Here is an 11,711-nt window from a genome sequence, read left to right as displayed (position 1 = left end):
TGACAACTTGAGTGGGCTTATTGCCTTGATTGGTAATTAGGGTGAATGTGGACCTTATCAAATATATGCAGTGTTAATTAAATAAAACTTTGATGCATGAAGTTTTGGAATCAAACCATAATTGGGTCAGTACACTGAAATGTAGTCAATCCAACTACAAAATGCCAGACTTGGCCCAATTAAAGTGAAACACTACTTCAACCGACCCGGACTTCAGCAGATAGTACCTAGACTTGGGCCGACAGCTTTAAATAGTGTTAATTCTTTCACTGCTTCCTCATCTGGGCCAGTTCTGGCGCACTCGCGGAAAATCTGTTCAGCTATCAGCAGACACTGGCGGAAGAAAGCCAGAATCAACTGACTGCTATCTGGGTAAGCTATTGGAGAAATTTTTTATCAAACAATCATAACATCAAAAGTATAAACATTGACTTGTAAACATAGGCTAAGCAAGCTAGAAGCTCATGAGGCTCTGTCTATATAAACTTCACGAAGTGGAACCGCACTTTAAAATGGCGGCAGGGATTCCCCCGAGTGGAAGTCTAAAAGGGAAGTGGAACGCACCACAAATGCCCCCACTTGCGGTATTAACACTTGACCACTTGACTACCTTCATGACGTATTTCCTGTTTTTGGATAAAATGTGCAACACTACGTTTAACAAAAAAATATATGTAATATCTAATTATATAGTCTAGTCAAGTGTTTGCACGTGCTGTCAAGTGGCCAAGACTGCAATTGGGGGTATTTGAACACAGCCATTGTTTTGCTACACACTTAAATGTATATTACATTTACATTTAGCAGACGCTTTTATCCAAAGCGACTTACATAGCATTATCCTATACTTGGGATCTTTACACCTACTAGAACAATTGGGCCAAAAACAGGAAATACATCATGAAAGTAGTCAAGTGCAAAGACTGCAAGTGGTTGTATTTGGACGCAGCCCAATAGTGTCTGCCTTGTGTACTTGCATTTGTTAAATCATTAGTGCACACACACACATTGCATTGGTTCATGAATGTGCCATTTCATTGAGTATTGTCTGTCCTTGGGTTCCTGGGAGAGTTGGCAACTATTATTTTTACACGATTTAAACTTATATTTAATAATAAACTCAAATAAATAGTATTTTTAGGATTTAAGAACATTTCAATTATTTAAAAAAATAATGATTTGTATGTAATTTAATGAATTACAGTCTGCTTAATATGCAAGTATTCTACTTATGTAAGCTACTGTAACGTAAGAGACAAACAAACAATTTTGTAACATGTGAATAAGAATAATTTACAAATTCTTAATATGGCCTACGATAACACCATTTGTTCAAATTATCACCATGAATGGTATTATTTAGACTAATAAGAACCTTTTTTTAAACCATTGCTAATGTCCTCACTCCTTAGCATTTTGTTAACACACTGGAATACTCCAGGCGAGCAAACCTTACAAAATCTGGCAGCGACTCTCTCTTAATTCCTTCTCTATTTTGGTTTTGCTTTTGTAAAATAACTAACACAGTGTATTGTTCACTAGATAGAAAACACTACACAGGTCTTAACATTTATTTTACTTTGTAAAAATGTCCACTAAATTAACATTTTGAAGAAATGTATGTTTGTCAGATCATATATTTACATATGTCAAATGGGACCTTCTCAGACTGACTACACAATAAAAAGCATGCAGCTGAGCAACGTCATCAACATTTCTATTGAATAAAAACCTCACAATATATTTGATATAGCTACTACTTTTAAGACAGTATTTCTTTAAATAAATAGATTCTTGTCATTTAATTTATTACAGTCTTGACAATCCGCCTGGCCTTATTTAACTAAACATGAGATTCCTCAGATTTTCATGTACAGATATCACAGCCTGGTATATCTTCATTGAGCAACCACTGGTACAGCACTGTCCCTTTTCTCACGGTTTCACTCTCTGTGAGTATTGTGGTTCATGCTCGATAATATGATCTGTTTCAAACTCCAGCTCAGGATTCTGCTAAACATCTGATGAGGTTTGTAATTCTACAGGTCCAGATTCCAGACGAAACACTGTGGGGATTTGGCCCAATGTAGGACAGGTCTCCTGTAGATCAGAAATCCATTGAGCCAGAGTAGTCTCATCACCCTGACCTGCCATACACATGGCGTAAACTGGCCCTTCTTCCACTGCACACGGAAGGATTAATATGCAGAGGTCATTACATATACATAAATATATACATGTATGCAATTGTGTGCATCATTGAATCATAAGTCTCACCATCATCCACATCAAAACTGTCATCATCACCAATGTCTCTTTCCAGGTCAAGTTCCACTCGCTGAGGGTAGAAGAGACTCTGCTCAGGGCCAATCCACTCTGGGTCAAATTCCTTCTTTATCTATATGAATGATGGTTACATAAAAACAATAAGTTCTTGAGTTCTAATATAAATGTTACACATTTATTAATTCTTAACAATTAAAAGACCATTCCAAATTTGAATTTGATTAGCATTTCTTGATGTGTTGTGGCCATTCCAGTCCAGTGTCTGTTGAATTTCATCAAAATCAAACCTCAGGAGTGACAAAGTCGTCCAACAGCAATGTGAAAGATGGACAAAATGACCAGATATGAAAACTGTGCTAAAATTGAGGCCATCACATTTCCTAAATACATATACAAATATTACGGTTGCATTGCTTAAAAGTGAATATGAACTTGTTTTCTTTGCAGTATTTAAGGTTCAAAAAGTACAAAGCATACTTTGTTACCTTGACCCGTTTCTCCAGTTTTAATTGTTGGCAAATAAATGCAAAGAGAAACTATATTTTATTTGAAATTTAAGTTAAATATTGTATACAAGTATAGTTATCAGAATTAAACAAAAATGATAATTTTACCTAAACACATACCTATAAATAGTACATTTTAAAATCATAAAAAGTTAGTAGGCTGACCTCCGACTCGATGTATGACGTAAGCTGGATTCAAATTTAATGTCGTGTCAGAGGTCAGCCTTTAGCAGGAACTTGACTCTCTCGTGAACGTGCATTCTGCCATTGACGGAAGCCATAGTTCCTAGTACAACATTTTTTAAACACTATCATTTTGTTACAAAAACCCATCGATACGCCTCAAAAGAAATTTGTTAATCCCCCTGAGGCGTATACATTTTATTTATGATGGATATGTTCCCTTTTTTGAGCTTCAAAATAATGGCCATCATCCACCACCATTATCAAGCTGGGAAGAGCCAGGATATTATTCAATATAACTCCAACTGTGGTCCACTTAAAGATGAAGGTCATATACACCTGGGATGGCTTGGGGGTAAGTAAAATATAAACTTGTCTAATTTCTGGAGTGAAGCGTTCCTTTAAAAGCAGATAAATTAAAGGTGTTAATAAGGTACCTTTTCCTCAGGTGGAATAGGATCAGCCCTCAGAAGATAATAATTAACACAAGTCTTTCTGAGCCACAGTGGGAATGGACCTTCTACAAACACAGGTCTGCAATGATTGTGTTTGGCAAGAAGAGAGCGCTGCTCTGGACTTTGGATACCTGATAACATAAAACATACAACAAGATAACAATTCATCTAGATTGAAGGGATAGTTTACCCAAAAATAACAATCCTGACATAATTTATTCACCCTCAAGTCATTCAAAACTGAATTACTTTCTTTTACTGAACCCAAAAGAAGATATTCTGACGAATGACTCTGAGATTTTATGTTCATAGACAACGAAGGCTAATGTTGTTTGGTTACTACCATTCTTCAAAATATCTTCTTTTGTGTTCTGCGGAAGAAATTCTGACCCGAGTAAAGGATTTGTTAAATAATTATCGGAAGAACTATCCCTTTCAGTTTCAAATTAAGCTCTATCAACAGCACATGTTTGTCACATGTGTACAGAAATGCACTTGCAAATATGCAGCAGCTTTTCCACAACTACTGTCTAGAGTTTAACTTTTTTATCCTGAATATTCCATTGATATAGGAATCATGGTAAAGTTAAATTATTAGTAATGAGTTTACATACCAACAATGTAAGGCCTTAAAACTTCCTCGCCTGTTTCTGTGATGTCTGTTGTTTGATACTGTAAGAGACAAAATAAAGCACAATAATTATATTAAAATGTATTCTCTAACAATTTTAGTTCACTATAATACATCAAAATCTGTTGTGTGATAAACTGATAAATGAGGTCTTTGTGACTAGAAATGATTATAGCGGGAGTTTTAATAGTTACCTGATAGACTGTTATTTTTGCATCAGGGTCACTGGCGATGCGGACAAGACTAAACCGAGCAAGGTCTATTGGGTCACTAGGAAGTACTTGTGGTATGGGGTAGGGGTTTGTGTGCTTGAATTTGGGAAACCAATACATAATCCGCTGGTACTTTCTCATAGGATGGCTCTTTTTGCCAAATATCTGAGCCAGTAAAACTTTGGTCTCTACATTGGGCATGATTCCTGTAAAAATTCAGATAAACAAATAAATGACAATGGAATTTCTCGTTAATAAAATACCTCTGTTACAAACACACACCATAATTTTCCATCTGCTCCAGTAGCTGCACTCCACATTCTTGTTGCCTTGGATAGTGGTTGAACATCCTCTGTATAAAGTTGCGTGGCACAAACACTTCCTTGGGAAACACGTCCAGTAGTTTGTTGTAAACAGTAATGTCTCGTTCTACACCAAATTCTGGCATGTGCTTCAGGGCAGCATAAATAAACTCCACATGGCCCCGCCGTCGAATGTCATTCTTGGTAAAAACATCCACGACCTTGTTAAAATTACCTTTGGTTTGCGAGTTTTTAGCAGCCTGCTCAAATATATCTTCATGTGTGACCATGAAGTCTTTATTCTGTGTCTCACGTTCTGATACCTCTTTAGACACATTTTGGTCTTGTTGACTCGTGGTACATACTGCACTGCAATGAAATGATCTCAGCACCTAAACATTAATAAAGAAATACCCAAAGACAAGAATGTCAAACAAAATCTCTGATATAAACAGCCACTGAGGTCCACTAATATTAATGGATAATAAAAAAAAGTAAAATTAAGTAGGCAGGTACCTGGCTTTGTTGTAATGAGAAAGTCTGCTGGTGGAGGTATGGTCCACCGGGCAAAATCACTCTCTTGCCAGGTGTAAAGAAACGTGAAACGCACTCAGCACACTGGATCCGTAACAGGTGACGACAGGCGTTCATAATGATCACATCGAAAACCCTATAAAATGACAGTGCAGGCCAATGTACAAAACATCACTGTCTTTTTATATAATTATGGAATAGGCTACATAAGGCACCGACTGTCATTTTCATGCACATACAAATGCAGGATAAACCTTAACTCATCAAAAGAATTGCTCCGTTCCACTATTTGCGTGCCCAGCGAACACATGACATACCGGTTAGGTATAATGTATTAGTACTTAATTGGTAATTTCATGACTTACCAGCTGCCAACGTAGCTGGCACATCACATCACATTACCATTAAATGACCAATTCATGACGTCGCCTGTACGATGTACTGATATTAAGAGTTAACCAAGGACTGTCCGATTACATATTACACTCTGTGTAAATAAGCTGTTAGTTTTACTTAACCCATCGTTGTTCACAGTACATGAAGAATGCAAGTAACTGAATTAATGTAAGTAAACTATGTTATTTATACAAAAAATGTAGATCTGTCAGCTTTACTTAACAAGTGTTTGACTAGTCAACTTAACATTGTTGAGTAGAATGCAAACCCTATAAAATTTGACATATTGTTGAGTTTACTTAACATAAACAAGTTAATTCAACGTGACTGGTACAGGGGGATTTTCAGTTCCCAGCATGCTTTCCAGCACTTAAATGTTCTTCTAGGAAGCAAGTAATTAGAAACATCCTTTGAAATTGGAATAGAAGAGTGTATTTACAGAAAAATTAAGTAGCAAGACACAGCCCTTGAAATTGCACATTTTAATTTTAAATAAATTTGTTCAAACTTCTGAATTTCGAACTGGTCGAATAACAGCAATATCTTCCTCTAGGGGGCAATAGCTTTTCTTGTGCTATAGTTTTGTAAATAAAACCAACATCACAATGTTCTTCTTTGTAGGGGGGGATGCTAGAATTTTATAGTCTTACTTAATTAACACTGCATATAGGAATTTATTGTGTGTCTGATATTTGACCTGTGTTTCGACTTCCATAACCTTTTATGTTTTACTTAGTCAATGTTTTCTTGTACAGCTGCTTTGTAACAATGAAAATTGTAAAAAGCACTATATAAATAAAGCTGATTAGACTTTAATTGACTTGAACCAATAACAACATACAGCAATTGGAATAGAAATGTATTTAAATGTTGCATTTAAATGAAATAACTGTTTTTTTTTTGCTCTTCATGTTTTGCTTTGCAGACAGTCCTTATCCTAATACAATACACTATAAGGTCGCTCAGTTACAATACCTCAAGGCAGAATAAAACAAATAAAAACCACTGTGTGTTATCTTGTACATTTGAAAAGAATTCGAACTGGCTGAATGTCTGACAAATATCAAACGTCGAACCACATTTACATCGGTCACGTCTTGGCTTCATATGTAAAGAAAACAGTACACATTAACAGTTGTTCGGTTTATTTTTGAAATTATGCCACTGTTTGTATGCTTCCTGGTTTGCATGTAGATTGGCAAATTGCATGTAAACTGTCTAATATTGTGAATACTCTATTGTGAGTACGTGATAATGTCTGCTTGCACATTCAGAAATCTGATGATCGTTGCAAACGTTTTGCAATAAATGTGTTACCTACTACAGTACCTTGCTACAGTTTTGTTTTTCTGTATATTTATACTAGTAAAATATTTAACAGTACTGTTATTATGCGAGTGATTTCTCGATCTTTAAACAAAATAGAAAATCATATTATTACAAGAATACAGTAATATATACTCACGATCACTAGACCCAGTTAATTCTATTCTGCTGTGAAGTCTCCTTCAAATGGGCACAAGCATGGTTTCCTGGTCCGTGTGCTTGGACTTCCCCACTGAAACAATGGGAAGAACTTTACACTCATATTGGTTCCGGTCTCGTCTTTATTTTCAGGCTTTTAGCACTAGGTGGCATATTGGATGAAAACTTCTGCAGCTGTGAAAGTTTTGTTTCTACTCGAAACTGCACAGCAACAAACAGCAACATTTATTTTAGTTTTCAATTCAGGAAAGAATAAAGAAATCTCGCGTCTTTACATAGATGTGGTTGCAGGATCTTAATCCACTCCACGCAATCGTGCACTTGCCCCATCCAGACTGTCGTCTTCGCTCATTTCCTACTATTGCATTTCCTGGATTCGTGATTTCACTGTACAGCTTCTGCTTTGTGGCGCCTCTATGCTGACATGTGTTCGTTCAGCTCTTGCCATTACTGTTGACAACTGATGTGGATATCTGCATTGCGTTTCTGCCAATGGAATATACTAAATAATATAATCAATTATTTTGGATCTTTGTAAGGGGGAGTATTTGACACAGACATGGATGGATCATCAAATAGTCTTGGTGAGTTTTACAAATAGTCTTGGCCTAAGTCAAAATTGTGTCAAGTTATTAAGTAATGCTAACTAGTTTTGGTTAAAAACGCTTTAGTTAAAGGAAATGCGGATTGTTTACGGTCAAAATGCATTTTTTTACGTATTGTACTGGAGTGTGGTAAGGTTTATTTCACTTGGCACTATCAGATTTCCCTCGCAAAACAAGTTCACATAGTTTACAGTTTTAAACTACGACAAAACATAATTGTTACCTTGGTTGTTAAAGATGATGGAAACATCTGGAACGTTTGAGGTATTGTTATTTTATTGTAATAAACAATAGTCACAATGATAACAATAATGTTTTGATGGCAGTGTTGTAGGAAAATAATTTACATTTCTTGGAAAGGTCACTTCTTTTTTTCTTTTACATTTTAGTGGATATGTGCACTTCCAATAGTTTCACTACAGGACATTAGATAATATTTACATATCAAACTTTATTTACAATAAACCTTATCAGCGTGTTTATTGATGCATCTTTATTGACACAACCTACAAAAGCACACAACATAAAAATGTTTAATTACATTTAAAAGGGTGACAATTTCGCAAATATACATATATATATAGATCGCAGAAATGTCAAAGTGGTGTAATTGTAAAAACCTGAGCTGACTCAACTAAACACCATAACCATATCATATTAAAAATGAGGAAAAAGCATTTTGTGTTCCTTTTACAAAATCGGCATGATGTAACTCAAGAAATTTTAGAGATACCTAAATGTCCTTTTTGATTTTTGACTTAACAATAAGGTGCTGTTTGTTGACATTAGTAAATGCATTAGCTAACAATGAAACATTTAGTTCCCTTTCTGTCGGTCTCTCGACAGAATGGGGTTTGACTTGACTTGAACAGGCCAATGAAAATTCCCCGCCCCGGATATCCGGGTATAAAAGGGAGCCGGCGTGCTGCATTCATTCACCTTTTGTTTTTCGGAGCCTTCGCATCCTGATGCTGATGACTTCGTGGTTCTACTACAACTGTTGCTGGTCTTACGACGTGGTGCAGCGGACTGTCCCTTCTCATGTGACTTCCCCTGGGCGTCTCGGCAACTTCCAAAGCTTCTCTCTAAAAGAGCTAATTTCTTCAGCGTGGCATGTCCCGCTGTGCTCGTGGGTGCAACGCACTCATCGAGGAGGGGGACGGACACGATGTCTGCCTCAAGTGTCTGGGACTCCGGCACGCTGAGGCAGCATTTGTGGATTTGTCATGCCTGCACTGCGGGCGAATGATGATACAGACGTTGCGGTCACGGGTGGCTGTGTTCTTTCGGGAATCAGCCACCACCTCGAATGCTTCCCGTCCCGCAGCAGCAGTGGCATCAGCCCTACCGTCCGCCTCGGCGAGCAACGAGGGTGATAGGGGGATCACCGTGAGCCTCAATCCGTCAGCCCCTGGCTCGCGGACCGTTCACGCCCCGCCTCGCTCGTCTGACTGTCCCGGAAAAGGCGGTACGCCGCCTTGCTCCACAGTCACGCACTCGGACACGGGGCGTGACGACGATGAGATGTCGCTTGCAGCATCGGAGGGCAACCTCTTAGCATCCGACCCTGGCGACTCCTTGTAGCTCCCTCCTCCGGGGGGTCGAGCTCAGGAGGAAGCGGATGTCGAGATGTCAACTATGCTTTCCCCGGCCGCCGCGAGTATTGGGCTGCAGTGCACCGCACCGCCTCTTCCTCTCGGCGCGTGCACGTCAGACTAGCTCTGTCGCCCTGACCTCCCTCGATGACGGGGCAGCTAAAGGCTATGTCGATATTCCCCAGGTGGAACGTGCAGTCGCGGTACACTTGTGCCCGCAGACAGCTGCCACCTGGAGAGATCGACCAAGGCTCCCTTCCAAGGCGTGTAAGTTTTCGGCATCGCTGGTGTTGAAGGCTTACAACGCTGCGGGTCAAGCTGCCTCAGCCCTTCACGCTATGGCCATTCTGCAGGTCCACCAGGCCAAGGCATTGAAGGAGTTGCACGAGGGAAGGACCGACCCAGGTCTTATGCAGGAACTCCGCACTGCCACTGACCTCGCTCTCCGGTCGACGAAGGTGACGGCGTGGGCCCTGGGTCGGACGATGTCCACACTAGTGGTCCAGGAGAAACACCTTTGGTTGAACCTTGCGCAGATGCGGGACGCTGAGAAGGTTCGCTTTCTCGACGCTCCCATCGCGCAGGGTGGGCTGTTTGGTGACACGGTCGAGGACTTCTCCCAGCAGTTCTCGACTGTGAAGAAGCATACGGAGGCAATCAAGCACATCCTGCCCCGCCGCGACCCGGCCACATTTCGCCCGCCTGCTCCCCAGCAGCCCCGCCCCTCTAGGGCTCCAGCGCCCCCTGCACAGGCGGCCTCCCGGAGAAGGACGTCGAAGAGGAGAGCACCATCCCGTCAACAACCTCCGCGGAAGCAGAAGCGTTCCTGACGGGATGAACCCAGGGAGATCGAGTTCACCTGCCCCGTCCCAGCAAGCCAGCCGGGTTTTGCTTTTCAGGGCCTGGTGCCCACATTCTCACAAAAAGAGCTTTCTCTCTCCCTGGGTCTTCCTCACAGCCGCTCTCACCCTCCGCAGGACGGTGCTCGGCAACCCCACATTGTGTCCCGGCGAAACACACAGGCGGGTGTAACCCTCATTGGCCACCAGCACCCTCAGTCAGACGGACTGATATATATCTCCTCCCCGGGGTCTCCCCCACGGCGAGGGAGCCGTACTGCCAGCCATCGAACCACCCCCCGTGGGGGCAATGAAGCAGATCGAACCTCTGGTCCCCCTGTCTCGGTCCCTGGGAGCCTGGCTGGCTCTTCCCAGACCGGCACGGTGGCTAGAGAGGACGATCCGTCTCGGCTAAACGATTGAGTTCATCAAGCGCCCACCCAAGTTTCGGGGCATCCTCTTCACTTCAGTGGGAGGGGTCGATGCTCCCGTGCTTCGGGCAGAGGTCGCTACCCTTCTGGCGAAGGGGGCGATCGAGGTCGTCCCTCTGGCCGAGATGTACTCTGGGTTTTACAGCCCGTATTTCATTGTCCCCAAGAAAAGCGGCGGGCTGCGCCCCATCTTGGACCTGCGTACCCTGAACAAGCACCTACAAAAACTGGCGTTCAGGATGCTAACGCAGAAGCGCATCATGACGTCCGTCAGGCGTCAGGATTGGTTCATGGCAATCGACCTCAAGGACGCGTACTTCCATGTGTCGATCCTCCCTCATCACTGGCCGTTCCTGCGGTTCGCGTTCGAGGGACAGGCATATCAGTATCGCGTCCTCCCATTCGGTCTGTCCCTGTCTCCACGAGTCTTTACGAAGGTCGTGGAGGGCGCCCTCACTCCCCTCAGGGAGCAGGGGGTGCGCATACTCAACTATCTCGACGACTGGATTATCTTGGCGCACTCACGAGATCTGTTGTGTACACACAGGGACCTGGTGCTCCGGCACCTAGACCGCTTGGGGTTGCAGGTTAACCGAGAGAAGAGCAAGCTCTCCCCCGTGCAGAGCATCCCCTTCCTCGGTATGGAACTCGACTCTGTCGCCATGACTGCACGCCTTTCTACCGAGCGTGCCCAGTCGGTGCTGAGCTGCCTGAGGACCTTCAGGCAGCAACCAGCGGTCCCACTGAAACTATTTCAGAGGCTCCTGGGACACATGGCGTCCTCGGCGGGGGTTGTCCCCCTCGGGTTGATGCACATGAGACCGCTACAGCACTGGCTACAGAGCAGAGTTCCCTGGAGTGTGTGGCACACCGGCAGCAGGCGTGTTGCTATCACGCCCTTCTGCCTGCGCACCCTAAGCCCGTGGTCTTCAATGACCTTTTTACAGACGGGGTCCCTCTTGGGCAGGTATCGAGGCGTGTCGTGGTGACGGCGGACGCCTCCCTGCAGGGTTGGGGTGCTGTGTGCAACGGGCGCGCAGTGTCGGGTCTGTGGACGGGCCCCCGCCTGCGCTGGCATATCGATCGCCTAGAGTTGTTGGCGGCGCTACTTGCACTGAGGAGGTTTCGACCCCTCGTGCAGGACAAGCACGTGCTGGTCCGGTCGGACAGCACGACTGCCGTGGCGTATATAAACCGACAGGGTGGTATCCGTTCGCGGCAGTTATCACAACTCGCCCGACGCCTCCTCCT

At 42.6% G+C, this 11,711-nt stretch overlaps 2 protein-coding genes across 5 annotated transcripts in view; one reads left to right on the top strand and one right to left on the bottom strand.

Moving 5' to 3' along the window:
• Positions 1-1,166: 1,166 nt before the first annotated feature.
• ecsit (ECSIT signaling integrator) lies at positions 1,167-7,424 on the bottom strand. 2 transcript variants are annotated; one of them, XM_079455512.1, is made up of 10 exons: positions 7,266-7,366; positions 6,971-7,063; positions 5,092-5,245; positions 4,899-4,967; positions 4,556-4,775; positions 4,256-4,479; positions 4,045-4,102; positions 3,413-3,561; positions 2,278-2,398; positions 1,177-2,183 (listed from the first exon to the last, which is right to left on the bottom strand). In XM_079455512.1, the coding sequence occupies exons 3-10, from the start codon at positions 5,224-5,226 to the stop codon at positions 2,014-2,016; spliced, it is 1,146 nt and encodes a 381-aa protein (XP_079311638.1). In that variant the 5' UTR covers positions 5,227-5,245; positions 6,971-7,063; positions 7,266-7,366; the 3' UTR covers positions 1,177-2,013. The 2 variants fall into 2 exon arrangements, with proteins under 2 accessions (XP_079311637.1, XP_079311638.1); XM_079455511.1 differs by having other exon boundaries at positions 1,167-2,183; positions 4,556-4,967; positions 7,266-7,424.
• The window catches only part of eml3 (EMAP like 3), a 55,722-nt gene continuing 51,131 nt past the window's right edge, over positions 7,121-11,711 (top strand). For 2 of the 3 annotated variants that reach the window (XM_079455484.1, XM_079455483.1), the window contains exon 1: positions 7,121-7,574. In XM_079455484.1, the coding sequence (XP_079311610.1) occupies positions 7,550-7,574 (25 nt within the window). In that variant the 5' untranslated portion in view covers positions 7,121-7,549. The remainder of the gene's footprint in view (positions 7,575-11,711) is intronic. The other variant, XM_079455482.1, reaches the window with a different exon arrangement.

The sequence above is a fragment of the Barbatula barbatula genome, assembly GCF_947034865.1.
Source record: "Barbatula barbatula genome assembly, chromosome: 1".
Lineage (NCBI taxonomy): Eukaryota > Metazoa > Chordata > Actinopteri > Cypriniformes > Nemacheilidae > Barbatula > Barbatula barbatula.
This window is presented reverse-complemented; position numbering and strand designations above follow the sequence as displayed.